Source organism: Oncorhynchus clarkii, chromosome 3, assembly GCF_045791955.1.
Source record: "Oncorhynchus clarkii lewisi isolate Uvic-CL-2024 chromosome 3, UVic_Ocla_1.0, whole genome shotgun sequence".
Classification (NCBI taxonomy): Eukaryota; Metazoa; Chordata; class Actinopteri; order Salmoniformes; family Salmonidae; genus Oncorhynchus; species Oncorhynchus clarkii.
In genome coordinates, this window is record NC_092149.1 from 2,387,068 (window position 1) to 2,408,646 (window position 21,579).

At 44.6% G+C, this 21,579-nt stretch overlaps 1 protein-coding gene across 1 annotated transcript in view; it reads left to right on the forward strand.

Annotated features, from left to right (window-relative positions):
• Positions 1-14,810: 14,810 nt before the first annotated feature.
• The window catches only part of LOC139405575 (protein MTSS 1-like), a 112,824-nt gene continuing 106,055 nt past the window's right edge, over positions 14,811-21,579 (forward strand). The window contains exons 1-2 of the mRNA XM_071147987.1: positions 14,811-14,960; positions 17,695-17,756. Of these exons, the coding sequence (XP_071004088.1) occupies positions 14,811-14,960; positions 17,695-17,756 (212 nt within the window). The remainder of the gene's footprint in view (positions 14,961-17,694; positions 17,757-21,579) is intronic.

Below are 21,579 nucleotides of genomic sequence, written 5' to 3' on the forward strand. Positions count from 1 at the left end.
GAGGGAAGTATATTACAGTAATGGTATGTATGGTCTGTTTGCTGGGAGAGAGAGGGAAGTATACTACAGTAATGGTTTGTATGGTCTGTTTGCTGGGAGAGAGAGGGAAGTATACTACAGTAATGGTTTGTATGGTCTGTTTGCTGGGTTAGAGAGGGAAGTATACTACAGTAATGGTTTGTATGCTATGTTTGCTGGGAGAGAGAGGGAAGTATACTACAGTAATGGTTTGTATGGTCTGTTTGCTGGGAGAGAGAGGGAAGTATACTACAGTAATGGTTTGTATGGTCTGTTTGCTGGGTTAGAGAGGGAAGTATACTACAGTAATGGTTTGTATGGTCTGTTTGCTGGGTTAGAGAGGGAAGTATACTACAGTAATGGTTTGTATGGTCTGTTTGCTGGGTTAGAGAGGGAAGTATACTACAGTAATGGTTTGTATGGTCTGTTTGCTGGGAGAGAGAGGGAAGTATACTACAGTAATGGTTTGTATGGTCTGTTTGCTGGGTTAGAGAGGGAAGTATACTACAGTAATGGTTTGTATGGTCTGTTTGCTGGGTTAGAGAGGGAAGTATACTACAGTAATGGTTTGTATGGTATGTTTGCTGGGTTAGAGAGGGAAGTATACTACAGTAATGGTTTGTATGGTCTGTTTGCTGGGAGAGAGAAGGAAGTATACTACAGTAATGGTTTGTATGGTCTGTTTGCTGGGAGAGAGAGAAGTATACTACAGTAATGGTTTGTATGGTCTGTTTGCTGGGAGAGAGAGGGAAGTATACTACAGTAATGGTTTGTATGGTCTGTTTGCTGGGTTAGAGAGGGAAGTATACTACAGTAATGGTTTGTATGGTCTGTTTGCTGGGAGAGAGAGGGAAGTATACTACAGTAATGGTTTGTATGGTCTGTTTGCTGGGTTAGAGAGGGAAGTATACTACAGTAATGCTTTGTATGGCCTGTGCTGTTTGCTGGGTTAGAGAGGGAAGTATACTACAGTAATGGTTTGTATGGTCTGTCTGCTGGGTTAGAGAGGGAAGTATACTACAGTAATGGTATGTATGGTCTGTTTGCTGGGTTAGAGAGGGAAGTATACTACAGTAATGGTTTGTATGGTCTGTTTGCTGGGTTAGAGAGGGAAGTATACTACAGTAATGGTTTGTATGCTATGTTTGCTGGGAGAGAGAGGGAAGTATACTACAGTAATGGTTTGTATGGTCTGTTTGCTGGGAGAGAGAGGGAAGTATACTACAGTAATGGTTTGTATGGTCTGTTTGCTGGGAGAGAGAGGGAAGTATACTACAGTAATGGTTTGTATGGTCTGTTTGCTGGGTTAGAGAGGGAAGTATATTACAGTAATGGTATGTATGGTCTGTTTGCTGGGAGAGAGAGGGAAGTATACTACAGTAATGGTTTGTATGGTCTGTTTGCTGGGAGAGAGAGGGAAGTATACTACAGTAATGGTTTGTATGGTCTGTTTGCTGGGTTAGAGAGGGAAGTATACTACAGTAATGGTTTGTATGGTCTGTTTGCTGGGTTAGAGAGGGAAGTATACTACAGTAATGGTTTGTATGGTCTGTTTGCTGGGTTAGAGAGGGAAGTATACTACAGTAATGGTTTGTATGGTATGTTTGCTGGGTTAGAGAGGGAAGTATACTACAGTAATGGTTTGTATGGTCTGTTTGCTGGGAGAGAGAAGGAAGTATACTACAGTAATGGTTTGTATGGTCTGTTTGCTGGGAGAGAGAGAAGTATACTACAGTAATGGTTTGTATGGTCTGTTTGCTGGGAGAGAGAGGGAAGTATACTACAGTAATGGTTTGTATGGTCTGTTTGCTGGGTTAGAGAGGGAAGTATACTACAGTAATGGTTTGTATGGTCTGTTTGCTGGGTTAGAGAGGGAAGTATACTACAGTAATGGTTTGTATGGTCTGTTTGCTGGGAGAGAGAGAAGTATACTACAGTAATGGTTTGTATGGTCTGTTTGCTGGGAGAGAGAGGGAAGTATACTACAGTAATGGTTTGTATGGTCTGTTTGCTGGGTTAGAGAGGGAAGTATACTACAGTAATGGTTTGTATGGTCTGTTTGCTGGGAGAGAGAAGGAAGTATACTACAGTAATGGTTTGTATGGTCTGTTTGCTGGGAGAGAGAGAAGTATACTACAGTAATGGTTTGTATGGTCTGTTTGCTGGGAGAGAGAGGGAAGTATACTACAGTAATGGTTTGTATGGTCTGTCTGCTGGGTTAGAGAGGGAAGTATACTACAGTAATGGTTTGTATGGTCTGTTTGCTGGGCTAGAGAGGGAAGTATACTACAGTAATGGTATGTATGGTCTGTTTGCTGGGAGAGAGAGGGAAGTATACTACAGTAATGGTTTGTATGGTCTGTTTGCTGGGAGAGAGAGGGAAGTATACTACAGTAATGGTTTGTATGGTCTGTTTGCTGGGTTAGAGAGGGAAGTATACTACAGTAATGGTTTGTATGGTCTGTTTGCTGGGAGAGAGAGGGAAGTATACTACAGTAATGGTTTGTATGGTCTGTTTGCTGGGTTAGAGAGGGAAGTTTACTACAGTAATGGTTTGTATGGTCTGTTTGCTGGGTTAGAGAGGGAAGTATACTACAGTAATGGTTTGTATGGTCTGTTTGCTGGGTTAGAGAGGGAAGTATACTACAGTAATGGTTTGTATGGTCTGTTTGCTGGGAGAGAGAGGGAAGTATACTACAGTAATGGTTTGTATGGTCTGTTTGCTGGGTTAGAGAGGGAAGTATACTACAGTAATGGTTTGTATGGTCTGTTTGCTGGGTTAGAGAGGGAAGTATACTACAGTAATGGTTTGTATGGTATGTTTGTTGGGTTAGAGAGGGAAGTATACTACAGTAATGGTTTGTATGGTCTGTTTGCTGGGAGAGAGAAGGAAGTATACTACAGTAATGGTTTGTATGGTCTGTTTGCTGGGAGAGAGAGAAGTATACTACAGTAATGGTTTGTATGGTCTGTGTGCTGGGAGAGAGAGGGAAGTATACTACAGTAATGGTTTGTATGGTCTGTTTGCTGGGTTAGAGAGGGAAGTATACTACAGTAATGGTTTGTATGGTCTGTTTGCTGGGAGAGAGAGGGAAGTATACTACAGTAATGGTTTGTATGGTCTGTTTGCTGGGTTAGAGAGGGAAGTATACTACAGTAATGGTTTGTATGGCCTGTGCTGTTTGCTGGGTTAGAGAGGGAAGTATACTACAGTAATGGTTTGTATGGTCTGTTTGCTGGGTTAGAGAGGGAAGTATACTAGATTAATGGTATGTATGGTCTGTTTGCTGGGAGAGAGAGGGAAGTATACTACAGTAATGGTTTGCATGGTCTGTTTGCTGGGAGAGAGAGGGAAGTATACTACAGTAATGGTTTGTATGGTCTGTTTGCTGGGTTAGAGAGGGAAGTATACTACAGTAATGGTTTGTATGGTCTGTTTGCTGGGTTAGAGAGGGAAGTATACTACAGTAATGGTTTGTATGGTCTGTTTGCTGGGTTAGAGAGGGAAGTATACTACAGTAATGGTTTGTATGGTCTGTCTGCTGGGTTAGAGAGGGAAGTATACTACAGTAATGGTATGTATGGTCTGTTTGCTGGGAGAGAGAGGGAAGTATACTACAGTAATGGTTTGTATGGTCTGTTTGCTGGGAGAGAGAGGGAAGTATACTACAGTAATGGTTTGTATGGTCTGTTTGCTGGGTTAGAGAGGGAAGTATACTACAGTAATGGTTTGTATGGTCTGTTTGCTGGGAGAGAGAGGGAAGTATACTACAGTAATGGTTTGTATGGTCTGTTTGCTGGGTTAGAGAGGGAAGTATACTACAGTAATGGTTTGTATGGTCTGTTTGCTGGGTTAGAGAGGGAAGTATACTACAGTAATGGTTTGTATGGTCTGTTTGCTGGGTTAGAGAGGGAAGTATACTACAGTAATGGTTTGTATGGTCTGTTTGCTGGGAGAGAGAGGGAAGTATACTACAGTAATGGTTTGTATGGTCTGTTTGCTGGGTTAGAGAGGGAAGTATACTACAGTAATGGTTTGTATGGTCTGTTTGCTGGGTTAGAGAGGGAAGTATACTACAGTAATGGTTTGTATGGTATGTTTGTTGGGTTAGAGAGGGAATTATACTACAGTAATGGTTTGTATGGTCTGTTTGCTGGGAGAGAGAAGGAAGTATACTACAGTAATGGTTTGTATGGTCTGTTTGCTGGGAGAGAGAGAAGTATACTACAGTAATGGTTTGTATGGTCTGTTTGCTGGGAGAGAGAGGGAAGTATACTACAGTAATGGTTTGTATGGTCTGTTTGCTGGGTTAGAGAGGGAAGTATACTACAGTAATGGTTTGTATGGTCTGTTTGCTGGGAGAGAGAGGGAAGTATACTACAGTAATGGTTTGTATGGTCTGTTTGCTGGGTTAGAGAGGGAAGTATACTACAGTAATGGTTTGTATGGCCTGTGCTGTTTGCTGGGTTAGAGAGGGAAGTATACTACAGTAATGGTTTGTATGGTCTGTTTGCTGGGTTAGAGAGGGAAGTATACTAGATTAATGGTATGTATGGTCTGTTTGCTGGGAGAGAGAGGGAAGTATACTACAGTAATGGTTTGCATGGTCTGTTTGCTGGGAGAGAGAGGGAAGTATACTACAGTAATGGTTTGTATGGTCTGTTTGCTGGGTTAGAGAGGGAAGTATACTACAGTAATGGTTTGTATGGTCTGTTTGCTGGGTTAGAGAGGGAAGTATACTACAGTAATGGTTTGTATGGTCTGTTTGCTGGGTTAGAGAGGGAAGTATACTACAGTAATGGTTTGTATGGTCTGTTTGCTGGGAGAGAGAGGGAAGTATACTACAGTAATGGTTTGTATGGTCTGTTTGCTGGGTTAGAGAGGGAAGTATACTACAGTAATGGTTTGTATGGTCTGTTTGCTGGGTTAGAGAGGGAAGTATATTACAGTAATGGTATGTATGGTCTGTTTGCTGGGAGAGAGAGGGAAGCATACTACAGTAATGGTTTGTATGGTCTGTTTGCTGGGAGAGAGAGGGAAGTATACTACAGTAATGGTTTGTCAGGTCTGTTTGCTGGGTTAGAGAGAGAAGTATACTACAGTAATGGTTTGTCAGGTCTGTTTGCTGGGTTAGAGAGGGAAGTATACTACAGTAATGGTTTGTATGGTCTGTTTGCTGGGTTAGAGAGGGAGGTATACTACAGTAATGGTTTGTATGGTCTGTTTGCTGGGAGAGAGAGGGAAGTATACTACAGTAATGGTTTGTATGGTCTGTTTGCTGGTTTAGAGAGGGAAGTATACTACAGTAATGGTTTGTATGGTCTGTTTGCTGGGTTAGAGAGGGAAGTATACTACAGTAATGGTTTGTATGGTCTGTTTGCTGGGTTAGAGAGGGAAGTATACTACAGTAATGGTTTGTATGGTCTGTTTGCTGGGAGAGAGAGGGAAGTATACTACAGTAATGGTTTGTATGGTCTGTTTGCTGGGAGAGAGAGGGAAGTATACTACAGTAATGGTTTGTCAGGTCTGTTTGCTGGGTTAGAGAGGGAAGTATACTACAGTAATGGTTTGTATGGTCTGTTTGCTGGGAGAGAGAGGGAAGTATACTACAGTAATTGTTTGTATGGTCTGTTTGCTGGGAGAGAGAGGGAAGTATACTACAGTAATGGTTTGTCAGGTCTGTTTGCTGGGTTAGAGAGAGAAGTATACTACAGTAATGGTTTGTCAGGTCTGTTTGCTGGGTTAGAGAGGGAAGTATACTACAGTAATGGTTTGTATGGTCTGTTTGCTGGGTTAGAGAGGGAAGTATACTACAGTAATGGTTTGTATGGTCTGTTTGCTGGGAGAGAGAGGGAAGTATACTACAGTAATGGTTTGTATGGTCTGTTTGCTGGGTTAGATAGGGAAGTATACTACAGTAATGGTTTGTAATGTCTGTTTGCTGGGAGAGAGAGGGAAGTATACTACAGTAATGGTTTGTATGGTCTGTTTGCTGGGAGAGAGAGGGAAGTATACTACAGTACTCATTTGATTGTGGTAAACAAACTGGTTATCTAAAAAAAGAAAATATTCCAGCTGTATTCAGATCCATCAATGGATAGATGAGAGAGTCCTTGTGTAAATGTTGTGTAGGGAAGTGCCTCATAGGGCTTTGGTCAAAAGTAGTGCACTATATAGGGAATAGGGTCCCATAGGGCTTTGGTCAAAAGTAGTGCACTATATAGAGAATAGGGTCCCCATAGGGCTCTGGTCAAAAGTTGTGCACTATATAGAGAATAGGGTCCCCATAGGGCTCTGGTCAAAAGTAGTGCATCCTTTTAGGATGTAGGTGTAATGAAGTGAACGCAGTTTGTGCTGCAGTTGAGAGTTTAGGTCACCATAGAAACCCATTCATTCATTCATTCAGGAGTGGTTGGGTGGGTGGAATATCTCAATCAGCGTCCACCTGACAGAACAAACATGGTTTAGACATCACCATCTGGTGTGTTTCCCTACATCGCCTGTATACAGAAAGGAAACAACAAACTGCTACGGTACAAAACAGATGCATTCACTTTATTTTCTGTTTCGTGACAGGATCTCTGAGTCTGATATGACCTCGATACATTTTGGGGGATTTCCTGTAAGCAGATGATAAAACCATGCGCTGATCTAATTGGATAAAAAAATACAAATAAAATAAAAACACTTGACAGGAAGTTCATTGGATGTTGGAGAAAAACTCAATATTGTGTCAGATGCTGTCTTTATGTTACTGACAAAACGCTCAGAATGCATATCGAATCTCAAGGCCATCAGAATGTTATACAGCCATCACTAACTCAGAGAGGCTGCTGCCTGCATACAGACTCATCGGCCACTTTAATAAATGGATCACTAGTCACTTTCATAATGCCACTTTAATAGTGTTTACATATCTCTCAAAACTCATATCATATGTATATACTGTATTTTATACCGTCTATTGCATCTTGCCTGTGCCGCTCTGTCATTTCTCATCCATATATTTATATGTATATATTCTTATTCCCTTCCTTTACGTAGATTTGTGTGTGTATTAGGTAGTTGTTGTTGAATTGTTAGATTACTTGTTAGATATTACTGCACTGGCGGAAGTAGCAGCACAAGCATTTCGCTACACTCGCTATATCTGCTAACCATGTGTATGTGACCAATACATTTTGATTTGATTTGATTGGAATGGTTTAGTTGATGAGGAGCAACATTAGCCGCTGTACATGCAGAAGCTGCCCTTCCTGTGGTCCACAAATAGAACTGAACAGAAATACAAAAAAAGTTCACACTTTTTTAGCTGAGCTCTGAAACTAAAATGTGTGATAAATATCAACATAGTTAGAAGAGGACCAGCTACCTCCCTAGAGGAGGACCAGCTACCCCCCTAGAGGAGGACCAGCTACCCCCTAGAGGAGGAGCAGCTACCCCCCTAGAGGAGGACCAGCTACCCCCCTAGAGGAGGAGCAGCTACCCCCCTAGAGGAGGACCAGCTACCCCCCTAGAGGAGGACCAGCTACCCCCCTAGAGGAGGACCAGCTACCCCCTCGAGGAGGAGCAGCTACCCCCCTAGAGGAGGACCAGCTACCCCCCTAGAGGAGGACCAGCTACCTCCCTAGAGGAGGACCAGTTACCCCCTAGAGGAGGACCAGCTACCCCCCAAGAGGATGTCCAGCTACCTCCCTAGAGAAGGACCAGCTACCTTCTAGAGGAGGACCAGCTACCCCCTAGAGGTGGACCAGCTACCCCCTAGAGGTGGACCAGCTACCCCCCTAGAGGAGGACCAGCTACCCCCTAGAGGTGGACCAGCTACCCCCTAGAGGTGGACCAGCTACCCCCCTAGAGGAGGACCAGCTACCCCCTAGAGGAGGACCAGCTACCCGCCTAGAGGAGGACCAGCTACCCCCCTAGAGGAGGACCAGCTACCTCCCTAGAGGAGGACCAGTTACCCCCTAGAGGAGGACCAGCTACCTCCCTAGAGGAGAACCAGCTACCTCCCTAGAGGAGGACCATCTACCTCCCTAGAGGAGGACCAGCTACCTCCCTAGAGGAGAACCAGCTACCTCCCTAGAGGAGGACCAGCTACCTCCCTAGAGGAGAACCAGCTACCTCCCTAGAGGAGGACCAGATACCTCCCTAGAGGAGGACCAGCTACCTCCCTAGAGGAGGACCAGCTACCTCCCTAGAGGAGGACCAGCTACCCTCCTAGAGGAGGACCAGACAACCCTACTCTCTGTCTCAGTCTAGATGTACAAGCCTACTCTCTGTCTCAGTCTATTTCGGACAAGCCTACTATCTGTCTCAGTCTAGACAGACAAGCCTACTCTCTGTCTCAGTCTAGACAGACAAGCCTACTATCTGTCTCAGTCTATTTCGGACAAGCCTATTATCTGTCTCAGTCTAGACAGACAAGCCTGCTGTCTGTCTCAGTCTAGACAGACAAGCCTACTCTCTGTCTCAGTCTAGACAGACAAGCCTGCTGTCTGTCTCAGTCTAGACGGACAAGCCTACTCTCTGTCTCAGTCTAGACAGACAAGCCTACACTCTGTCTCAGTCTAGATGGACAAGCCTGTTCTCTGTCTCAGTCTAGACAGACAAGCCTACTCTCTGTCTCAGTCTAGACAGACAAGCCTGCTGTCTGTCTCAGTCTAGACGGACAAGCCTACTCTCTGTCTCAGTCTAGACAGACAAGCCTACTCTCTGTCTCAGTCTAGACAGACAAGCCTACTCTCTGTCTCAGTCTAGACGGACAAGCCTACTCTCTGTCTCAGTCTAGATGGACAAGCCTGTTCTCTGTCTCAGTCTAGACAGACAAGCCTACTCTCTGTCTCAGTCTAGACAGACAAGCCTGCTGTCTGTCTCAGTCTAGACGGACAAGCCTACTCTCTGTCTCAGTCTAGACAGACAAGCCTACACTCTGTCTCAGTCTAGATGGACAAGCCTGTTCTCTGTCTCAGTCTAGACAGACAAGCCTACTCTCTGTCTCAGTCTAGACAGACAAGCCTGCTGTCTGTCTCAGTCTAGACGGACAAGCCTACTCTCTGTCTCAGTCTAGACAGACAAGCCTACTCTCTGTCTCAGTCTAGACAGACAAGCCTACTCTCTGTCTCAGTCTAGACGGACAAGCCTACTCTCTGTCTCAGTCTAGATGGACAAGCCTGTTCTCTGTCTCAGTCTAGACAGACAAGCCTACTCTCTGTCTCAGTCTAGACGGACTAGCTAACTGCTTCTGGTTTCCATGAATAGGTCTACATCGCCTGCTCTTTGGAGTGGACGGTCTAATAGACGACTGGTTTAGTTTGACCTGTGTCATCCATGTACATAGAAAAGTCACATTATGTAGCCTAAACGTTTCGTGTAATATGAGACATGTTCTAAACGGGATCCTTGGGATGTCCCAACTCTGACGTCACCCCGTTGAAGTTGATAATTAAAATGGTTAAGGGTTAAGGGTTATTAAGGTGTTGATGTAGTTCTGTCCTTGAGCTGTTGTCTAATAATGTTCTGTATTATGTCATGGTTCATGTTCTGTGTTGGACCCCAGGAAGAGGAGCTGCTGCTTTCTCAACAGCTAATTGGGAATCCTAATAACATACCAAATACCAAAGGTTATGGTTAAGGTTAGGTAAGGGTAGGATAGGATAGGGGTTATGGTTAGGGTTAGGTAAGGGTAGGATAGGATAGGGGTTATGGTTAGGGTTAGGTAAGGGTAGGATAGGATAGGGGTTATGGTTAAGGTTAGGTAAGGGTAGGATAGGATAGGGGTTATGGTTAAGGTTAGGTAATGGTAGGATAGGATAGGGGTTATGGTTAGGGTTAGGTAAGGGTAGGATAGGATAGGGGTTATGGTTAAGGTTAGGTAAGGGTAGGATAGGATAGGGGTTATGGTTAAGGTTAGGTAAGGGTAGGATAGGATAGGGGTTATGGTTAGGGTTAGGGTTTATGGTATGTATGTCCCAAGGATCCCAACTTGCACTTGTGACGAGTCCATTTTCAAAGTCTAGGGAGACATCTATTGGTGAAGGGAGACAAGCACTAGTTTTATGTGTCTGAAATGAGTCCGTCCAGACAAACCATTAGTCTTGGGGGAAACCTCATGCTTTGCAAAATGTTTGTCCTGATTTTTACCCCAATGCCTACACATTTGTACTTTGTCCCACTTTTATACTGTTTTCCAAATGCAGGTGAAATTGTGTTTCCATAAACCACCTCACAGGCTATGCATGTGTTGGCCACTAGATGTCACTAGACCCCTTCAAATCTGAACAATGAGCCTTTGCTCAGGACCACACGTTTGTTAATGTTGTTGCCCCCCTCCACTACAAAATAAATAGTGTTTGTCACATGACCCAGAATACAACCCAATGATGCCGAGTTAAACAAAATAATATTAACACACGACAAAGACAAATAAAATACGTAAGAGTGAAGCTAATTTGTTCTTAACTGTCTTGCCTAGTTAAATAAAGGTAAAATAAAAAAATATGTGCCTTTATTTATCCTATGGCTCTGACTTGGTGTACAGGGAGAATACTGTAAGAATGGCCCATGTTCTGAATTCTGTCGCTGTACATTTCAAAAGTGTTGAACAAATAGTTATATTGACTACATCCGTCCCAGCTCACTCATTAATAAGGTCTTAATCGAAATTACGGATTGCCTCTTATCCGCTCGTTGTCCCCTTATGCCATAGTTTGTACGTGTCAATTGTCAATAGAAACCACATTTGTTTAAGCAAATCAGCCATATTAGCTATGTTATTATTTCCTTCAGGAATGTAGTGAAGTAAAAGTAAAAGTAATAAAAAATATAAATAGTAGAGTAAAGTACAGATACTCAAAAAAACGACTTAAGTTGTACTTTAAAGTATTTTTACTTAAGTACTTTACACCACTGTATGTCACCGTTATAGTGCAATTAATGTATTGTGTAGTGTTGTGTAGTGGAAATGCTGGCATAAATAAATAAAATAAAAACAATTGTTTGCCTCACCAATATTTACATGCTAAAATCGCCACTGCTGTGAACTCGGGGGGGGGGGAAAAAACGAGCTCCGAGTGGCAAAAATCAATTTGAACGGTCATCCAAATAGGAATTCAATCTCCGGAACTCGGGCCTGAAGCTCAATGACGTCATGATTTGACCTCATATTTTTCCGAGTTCACAGTTGTTTTGAACGCAGTATGTGAATGTGTGTAGTAGGTTTTGTGTGAGAGTGTCAGTGTAGTTAGTGTGTGTGAGTGTGAGTATAGTGTTTTTGTAGATTTCCATGAACAATTTTGTTGCTAAACCGGAAATAATATTCTCTCCCGTTTTAAATAGCAGTTATGATGAGTTGAAAAAGATAGAAATCAGTCAGTAGTTCCTTTTATAAACTATTTCGAGCAAAAAGGCAAGAAGCCAACACACGCGTCAAAGCCAGGAGGGGGGTGCAATTTCGCTATTCGGGTATGCGCTCTGTACCTTTAGGGAAGCTAGTATACTCCTCGCGTCCTCTCTGCGCTCCCGTCGTCTCCTTCTCTAAACCCATTGGATGAGAAAGTCAGAGGTCCCGCCCCTCTTACCTTCTCCTCCAATGGGCTTTGAGAAGGAGACGAGGAGAGAGCAGAGAGGACGCGAGGAGTATGTTTGAATTGAGATCTTCGCATAGTCTCCAGACTCGACCAGCTGAAATTGCATTGTAATACATTGAGCTTCTGAGACGGAGCTGTTTTTGGAATGTGCTTGAGTAGATCATTTTGTTGTTTACGTTGAATATCCAGAGACTATCGGATCTATATCTATACATGTTGTATTAAATACGTTTCGGGAATTGTGTCATTTGGAGAATCATGGACCGTGAGTGGAGAAGCGATTGGGTTTTAAATCTCGTCAGCGACTATTCTTCTCTCAGTCTCACCTCTTGTCCGAGAGCTTTTGACTGAGCCGAACCAGCTATATAGGCTGGAGCGGGTTTTTATTCGTTTCTGCATCAAGTCCAGCTCTTTTCCACTCGTTGGGTGAATAGTTAACTAAAGCGAAATTATTTGTATTCAAATAGCCGAGGATTTTTATTCAAAGAGCCCGAGGTTTCTTTCAACTCTTAAGTTCAGGAGCTGTCCAGCTTGACCGTCAGACTGACCAGTTACTCAGTTGTCCAGAAAAATGGAGTCTGTTATTGAGAAGGAATGCAGTGCACTGGGGGGACTTTTCCAGAGTGTGATAGGCGACATGAAGGTAAGTCAAACCTATCCCGTTCTGAATCATTGTGTTTATAACAGTGTACATGAGATAGATAGCTAATAGCTACTTATCTAACTCCATATTAACTCATTCAGTAACCTGTGCTGTAGGAATGGCTCTAAGGTTAGCTAATAGCTAAGTAGATAATGTTAACTGTCTGTTATTATTTGACACTTATTTCAGATAATGACAAGGCATGCATCATCATCATGTCATGGCTAGCTGCTTGCTTTCTCTTCAGGCCGAACTGAGAGCTACGAAGCCAAATGACTGAAGTTTATGGAGGCAAACAAAAATACTAGATCGGGGTTATCCATGGATGAGGCTTGAGTGTTTTCTTCAAATGTCAAATGCACTGTTATGCTATCAAATCTATATTCTTCACCTCTGAATCTATTGTTGCTGTGGGTATCTAGGTTATTGTTCAGCAGGAGGTCTCTGCCTTCAAGGCTCTTGAAATATTAATCGGCTACTGATGCTAAGGAGCTGTGTGTGTTTGTATGGGTGTGTGTTTCGCTCTCTCTCTCTCTTTCTCCCTTTCTCTCTCTCTTTCTCTCCTATCTCTTTCTCTCCTCTCTCTTTCTCTATCTCTCTCTCTTTCTCTCCTCTCTCTTTCTCTCCTCTCTCTTTCTCTCCTCTCTCTTTCTCTCCTCTCTCTTTCTCTCCTCTCTCTTTCTCTCCTCTCTCTTTCTCTCTCTCTCTCTCTCTCTCTCCACTCTCACTCTCTCACTCTCTCTCTGTCTCCTGTGTTATGACGGTATAGTGTTACACAGGGTGACATTCCTAAGGTCACTAATGCTACAAATCATTTTCAGACACAGCATCCTTACTTATCTTCTCCTCTGCCTCCCGGATGGCAGCGTAGTCTGACTATTACACTACTCAACTCCAATCACATTTTATTGGTCACATACACGTGTTTAGCAGATGTTATTGTGGGTGTAGCGAAATGCTTGTGCTTCTAGCTCCGACAGTGCAGTAATATCTAACAGTTTCACAACATATACCCAAAATACACGTAAATCTAAGTAAGGAATGGATTAAGGATATCTATGCACATATGTCAGAGCAGCATAGGACTAAGATACAGTGACATAGTATAGAATACAGTATATACACATGAGATGGGTGATGTAATATTTACACACAATTAAAGTGACTAAGATACAGTGACATAGTATAGAATACAGTATATACACATGAGATGGGTGTTTCAATATTTACACACAATTAAAGTGACTAAGATACAGTGACATAGTTTAGAATACAGTATATACATATGAGATGGGTGATGCTATATTTACACACAATTAAAGTGACTAAGATACCGTAGAATAGTATAGAATACAGTATATACACATGAGATGAGTAATGCTAGATACAGAGACATTATTAAAATGGCTAGTGTTTCATTTCCTTATAGTGGCCAGTGATTCCTAATCTATGTCTATAGGCAGCCGCCTCTGATGTGCTGGAGATTACTGTTTAGCAGTCTGATGAGCTTGAGATAGAAGCTGTTTTTCAGTCACTCGGTCCCTGCTATGATGCACCTGTACTGACCTCGCCTTCTGGATTATAGCGGGGAGAACAGGCAGTGGTTTGGGTGGTTGTTGTCCTTGATGATCTTTTTGGCCTTCCTATGGCATCGGGTGGTTGTTGTCCTTGATTATCTTTTTGGCCTTCCTGTGACATCGGGTGGTTGTTGTCCTTGATGATCTTTTTGGCCTTCCTGTGGCATCGGGTGGTTGTTGTCCTTGATGATCTTTATGGCCTTCCTGTGGCATCGGGTGGTTGTTGTCCTTGATGATCTTGTTGGCCTTCCTGTGGCATCGGGTGGTTGTTGTCCTTGATGATCTTTTTGGCCTTCCTGTGGCATCGGGTGGTTGTTTTCCTTGATGATCTTTATGGCCTTCCTATGGCATCGGGTGGTTGTTGTCCTTGATGATCTTTTTGGCCTTCCTATGGCATCGGGTGGTTGTTGTCCTTGATGATCTTTATGGCCTTCCTATGGCATCGGGTGGTTGTTGTCCTTGATTATCTTTTTGGCCTTCCTGTGGCATCGGGTAGTTGTTGTCCTTGATCATCTTTTTGGTCTTCCTATGGCATCGGGTAGTTGTTGTCCTTGATTATCTTTTTGGCCTTCCTGTGGCATCGGGTAGTTGTTGTCCTTGATCATCTTTTTGGTCTTCCTGTGGCATCGGGTGGTTGTTGTCCTTGATGATCTTTTTGGTCTTCCTGTGGCATCGGGTGGTTGTTGTCCTTGATGATCTTTTTGGCCTTCCTATGGCATCGGGTGGTTGTTGTCCTTGATGATCTTTTTGGCCTTCCTATGGCATCGGGTGGTGTAGGTGTCCAGGAGGGCGGAAAGTTTGCCCCCAGTAATGCGCTGGGCAGACTGCACCACCCTCTGGAGAGCTTTGCGGTTGTGGGCGGTGCAGTTTCCGTACCAGGCGGTGATACAGCCCAGTAATGCGCTGGGCAGACCGCACCACCCTCTGGAGAGCTTTGCGGTTGTGGGCGGTGCAGTTTCCGTACCAGGCGTTGATACAGCCCAGTAATGCGCTGGGCAGACTGCACCACCCTCTGGAGAGATTTGCGGTTGTGGGCGGTGCAGTTTCCGTACCAGGCGTTGATACAGCCCAGTAATGCGCTGGGCAGACCGCACCACCCTCTGGAGAGCTTTGCGGTTGTGGGCGGTGCAGTTGCCGTACCAGGTGGTGATACAGCCCGACAGGATGCTCTCAATTGTGCATCTGTAAACGTTTGTGAGGGTTTTAGGTGCTAAGCCAAATTTCTTCAGCCTCCTGAGGTTGGAAAGGTGCTGTTGAGGGCCTCCCGGGTGGCGCAGTGGTAGCAGTAGCTGTGCCACCAGAGACTCTGGGTTTGCGCCCAGGCTCTGTCGCAATCGGCCGCGATCGGGGAGGTCCGTGGGGCGACGCACAATTGGCCTAGCGTCGTCCGGTTTAGGGAGGGTTTGGCCGGTAGGGATATCCTTGTCTCATCGCGCACCAGCGACTCCTGTGGCGGGCCGGGCGCAGTGCACGCTAACCAAGGTTGCCAGGTGCACGGTGTTTCCTCCGACACATTGGTGCGGCTGGCTTCCGGGTTGGATGCGCGCTGTGTTAAGAAGCAGTGCGGCTTGGTTGTGTTGTGTTTCGGAGGACACATGAAAAAAAAGAAAAGGTGCTTTCTTCACCACACTGTCTGTGTGAGTGAACCATTTCAGTTGGTCAGTGATGTGTACGCCGAGGAACATGAAGTTTTCCACCACCTTTTCCACTGCGGTCCCACTGATGTGGATAGGGGTGGTGCTCCCTCTGCTGTTTCCTGAAGTCCACGATCATCTCCTTAGTTTTGTTGACGTTGAGTGAGAGGATATTTTCCTGACACCACACTCCCAGAGCCCTCACCTCCTCCCTGTAGGCTGTCTCGTTGTTGGTAATCAAGCCTACTGCTGTTGTGTCGTCTGCAAACTTGATGATTGAGTTGGAGGTGTGCTTGGCAACGCAGTCATAGGTGAACAGGGAGTACAGGAAAAGGCTGAGCATGCACCCTTGTGGGGCCTCAGTGTTGAGGATCAGCAGAGTGGAGGTGATGTTTCCTACCTTCACCACCTGGGGGCGGCTGTCAGGAAGTCCAGGATCCAATTGCATAGGACAGGGTTCAGACCCAGGGCCTCGAGCTTGATGATGAACTTGGAGGATACTATGGTGTTGAATGCTGAGCTGTAGTCAATGAACAGCATTCTCACATAGGTATTCCTCTTGTCCAGATGGGATAGGGCAGTGTGCAGTGTGGTGGCTATTGCATCGTCTGTGGATCTATTAGGGTGGTAAGCAAATTGAAGTGTGTCTAGGGTGTCAGGTAAGGTAGAGGTGACATGATCCTTGACTAGTCTCTCAAAGCACTTCATGATAACAGAGGTGAGTGCTATTTAGTTCAGATACCTTTGCTTTCTTAGGTACAGGGGTAATGGTGGCCATCTTGAAGCATGTGTTGACAACAGACTGGGAGAGATTGACTATATCTGTGAAACACACCAGCCAGCTGGTCTGCGCATGCTCTGAGGACGCGGCTAGGGATGCCGTCTGGGCCGGCAGCCTTGCGAGGGTTAACACGCGTAAATGTCTTACTCACGTCGGCCACGGAGAAGGAGAGTCCACAGTCCTTGTTAGCGGGCCGCGTCGGTGGCACTGTATTATCCTCAAAGCGAGGGAAGAAGGTGTTCAGGCTGTCCGGGTGGCAAGACGTCGGTGTCCGCGACGTGGCTGGTTTTCTTTTTACAATCCGTGATTGTCTGTAGACCCTGCCATATACGTCTCGTGTCTGAGCCGTTGAACTGGGACTCATCTTTGTCCCTATAGCGACGTTTAGTCTGCTTGACTGCTTTGCAGAGGGAATAACTCCACTGTGTGTATTCTTCCATATTCCCAGTCTTGCCCTGGTTAAATGCGGTGGTTCGGGCTTTCAGTTTTGCGCGAATGCTCCCATCTCTCCACGGTTTCTGGTTGGGGTAGGTTTTAATAGTCACAGTGGGTACCACATCTCCTATGCACTTCCTGATAAACTCGGTATATGTGTCGATATTCTTTTCTGAAGCTACTCTGAACATATCCCGGTCCGCGTGATCAAAACAATCTTGAAACGTTGATTCCAATTGGTCAGTCCAGCGTTGAATAGTCCTCAAGACAGGTGCTTCCTGTTTGAGTTTCTGCCTATAGGAGGGGAGGAGCAAGATGGAATCGTGGTCAGATTTGCCGAATGGAGGGTGGGGGAGGGCCCTCCATTACTGTGTGTTCATTACTGTGTGTTTATTACTGTGTGTTCATTACTGTGTGTTTATTCCTCTGTGTTTATTCCTCTGTGTTTATTACTGTGTGTTTATTACTGTGTGTTTATTACTGTGTGTTTATTACTGTGTGTTTATTACTGTGTGTTTATTACTGTGTGTTTATTACTGTGTGTTTATTACTGTGTGTTCATTACTGTGTGTTTATTACTGTGTGTTTTATTACTGTGTGTTCATTACTGTGTGTTTATTACTGTGTGTTTATTCCTCTGTGTTTATTACTGTGTGTTTTATTACTGTGTGTTCATTACTGTGTGTTTATTACTGTGTGTTTATTCCTCTGTGTTTATTACTGTGTGTTTATTACTGTGTGTTTATTACTGTGTGTTCATTACTGTGTGTTCATTAAGGTGTGTTCACAAAATATAGTCAATATAAAGTCTAATAGGTTAGTCCATCGTCACTTTGATGAGCAGGTCTGGCTTGGAAAATAGCATTTTTTTTTACCTCAATGGGACGACCAAGGGTTTTAAAAAAGTGTTTTTTCTGTGTGTGTGTTTTGTTATCATGTTGTTTTGTGTTTCTGACAGATGTTGTGCTCAGGGAAAACAAGCTGTTCTGAGATTCCTGTACTTTGTGTTTGTTTCCACAGAACAGCTACCCCGTCTGGGAAGACTTTATCAGCAAGGCTGGGAAACTACAATCTCAACTCAGGTGAGTCATCTCATTATTACCACAGGTAGAGCCTTAGACCACAGTCAGGACCATCTCATTATTACCACAGGTAGACCCTTAGACCACAGTCAGGACCATCTCATTATTACCACAGGTAGGCCCTTAGACCACAGTCAGGACCATCTCATTATTACCACAGGTATACCCTTAGACCACAGTCAGGACCATCTCATTATTACCACAGGTATAGACCCTTAGACCACAGTCAGGACCATCTCATTATTACCACAGGTAGACCCTTAGACCACAGTCAGGACCATCTCATTATTACCACAGGTAGGCCCTTAGACCACAGTCAGGACCATCTCATTATTACCACAGGTATACCCTTAGACCACAGTCAGGACTATCACATTATTACCACAGGTATAGACCCTTAGACCACAGTCAGGACCATCTCATTATTACCACAGGTATAGACCCTTAGACCACAGTCAGGACCATCTCATTATTACCACAGGTATAGACCCTTAGACCACAGTCAGGACCATCTCATTATTACCACAGGTATAGACCCTTAGACCACAGTCAGGACCATCTCATTATTACCACAGGTATAGACCCTTAGACCACAGTCAGGACCATCTCATTATTACCACAGGTATACCCTTAGACCACAGTCAGGACCATCTCATTATTACCACAGGTATAGACCCTTAGACCACAGTCAGGACCATCACATTATTACCACAGGTAGACCCTTAGACCACAGTCAGGACCATCTCATTATTACCACAGGTATAGACCCTTAGACCACAGTCAGGACCATCTCATTATTACCACAGGTAGGCCCTTAGACCACAGTCAGGACCATCTCATTATTACCACAGGTAGGCCCTTAGACCACAGTCAGGACTATCTCATTATTACCACAGGTATAGACCCTTAGACCACAGTCAGGACCATCTCATTATTACCACAGGTATAGACCCTTAGACCACAGTCAGGACCATCTCATTATTACCACAGGTATAGACCCTTAGACCACAGTCAGGACCATCTCATTATTACCACAGGTATAGACCCTTAGACCACAGTCAGGACCATCTCATTATTACCACAGGTATAGACCCTTAGACCACAGTCAGGACCATCTCATTATTACCACAGGTATACCCTTAGACCACAGTCAGGACCATCTCATTATTACCACAGGTATAGACCCTTAGACCACAGTCAGGACCATCACATTATTACCACAGGTAGACCCTTAGACCACAGTCAGGACCATCTCATTATTACCACAGGTAGACCCTTAGACCATAGTCAGGACCATCTCATTATTACCACAGGTAGACCCTTAACAAGACCACAGTCAGGACCATCTCATTATTACCACAGGTAGACCCTTAGACCACAGTCAGGACCATCTCATTATTACCACAGGTATACCCTTAGACCACAGTCAGGACCATCTCATTATTACCACAGGTATAGACCCTTAGACCACAGTCAGGACCATCACATTATTACCACAGGTAGACCCTTAGACCACAGTCAGGACCATCTCATTATTACCACAGGTAGACCCTTAGACCACAGTCAGGACCATCTCATTATTACCACAGGTATACCCTTAGACCACAGTCAGGACCATCTCATTATTACCACAGGTATAGACCCTTAGACCACAGTCAGGACCATCACATTATTACCACAGGTAGACCCTTAGACCACAGTCAGGACCATCTCATTATTACCACAGGTAGACCCTTAGACCACAGTCAGGACCATCACATTATTACCACAGGTATAGACCCTTAGACCACAGTCAGGACCATCTCATTATTACCTCAGGTATAGACCCTTAGACCACAGTCAGGACCATCTCATTATTACCACAGGTAGACCCTTAGACCACAGTCAGGACCATCTCATTATTACCACAGGTAGACCCTCAGACCACAGTCAGGACCATCTCATTATTACCACAGGTAGACCCTTAGACCACAGTCAGGACCATCTCATTATTACCACAGGTAGACCCTTAACAAAACCACAGTCAGGACCATCTCATTATTACCACAGGTAGACCCTTAGACCACAGTCAGGACCATCTCATTATTACCACAGGTAGACCCTTAGACCATAGTCAGGACCATCTCATTATTACCACAGGTAGACCCTTAGACCATAGTCAGGACCATCACATTATTACCACAGGTATAGACCCTTAATAAGTGTCATGCTGTAGGATAAGTCCTAGAAAAGACCTGTCCAATAAGTGTCCATCGTTATTGATTCCGCCCCAACCTCCAACCTCTACCCACCTATCTGAGATCTGTAGGGCAGCTGTGGTTGAGCTACGGTGTAGTTGCTAATAGTGTAGGTTCTAGGCCTAGTTCTACTCCATGGTTCTCTGTGCTGAGTCTGTGAGTCTGAGTGTTGAGGGGTTGCTGAAGGATTGCCTCACCTAGGCCTAAACCCCCTGACCCCCATACCAGACACCAAAGTGCAGTTCTCTGTGATCTTTGCTGTGTCTGGGTGGAATTGTAGGGCAGCTGTAGCTGTAACAGAATGGATGTCCTCCCGAGTGGTGCAGCGGTCTAACACGGAACCCAAACCAGCTGCATGCGTGCGCCATCGTGCGCCATCGTGCATAAATGTATTTTGTCCCCCCACACCAAACGCGATCACGACACGCAGGTTAAAATATCAAAACAAACTCTGAACCAATTATATTATTTTGGAGACAGGTCGAAAAAGCATTAAACATTTATGGCAATTTAGCTAGCTAGCGTGCACTTGCTAGCTAATTTTTCCTATTTAACTAGCTTGCTGTTGCTAGCAAATTTATCCTGGGATACTGACATTGAGTTGTTATTTTACCTGAATTGCACAAGGTCCTCGTCTCCAACAATTAATCCACACATAAAACGGTCAACAGAATCGTTTCTAGTCGTCTCTCCTCCTTCATCTCTCATGCCTTTTCTTTTTTTACTTTATGTTGCAATTGGCAACTTTCATAAATTAGGTACATTATCGCCACTGACCTCGTTCATTTTCAGTCACCCACGTGGGTATAACCAATGAGGAGATTGCACGTGGGTACCTGCTTCTATAAACCAATGAGGAAATGGGAGAGGCAGGACTTGCAGCTCGATCTGCGTCAGAAATAGAACTGACTTCTATTTTAGCTCTTGGCAACGCAGACGCTTGTTGGCGCGAGCAGCAATAATGGAATAATATAGATTTCTAAATAAATTTTGCAGCGCACGCGTTGCGAGCGGTGTAGTCAGCCTGTTAAGCACTGCTTCGCTTGAGGCGTCACTACAGACCCGGGTTCGATCCCAGGCTGTGTCGTGACCGGGAGACCCATGAGGCGGTGCACAATTGGCTCAGCGTCGTCCGGGTTGGTGAAGGGTTTGGCCGGACGGGATTTCCTTGTCCCATTGCGCTCTAGTGACTCCTTGTGGTGGGCTGGGCGCCTGCAAGCTGATTTCAGTCGCCAGCTGGACGGTGTGTCCTCCGACACATTGGTGCGGCTGGTTTCCGGGTTAAGGCGAGCAGTGTGTCAAGAAGCAGTGCGGCTTGGCAGGATCGTGTTTCGGAGGACGCACGGCTCTCAACCTTCGCCTCTTCCGAGTCCGTAGGGGAGTTGCAGCGATGGGACAAGACTGTAACTACCAATTTGATTCCATGAAATTAGGGAGAAAAAGAGGCAAAAAGTACACACAAATGCATAAATAAATATGCAGGATAGATGTCTCTAGAAGGAAAATAAGAAACTGTGTCGGGTCTAGTTCTGCCCCATTGTCCTCTCTGAGTCTGTTCGTTTGAGGGCTGAGATGTCCCACTAAAA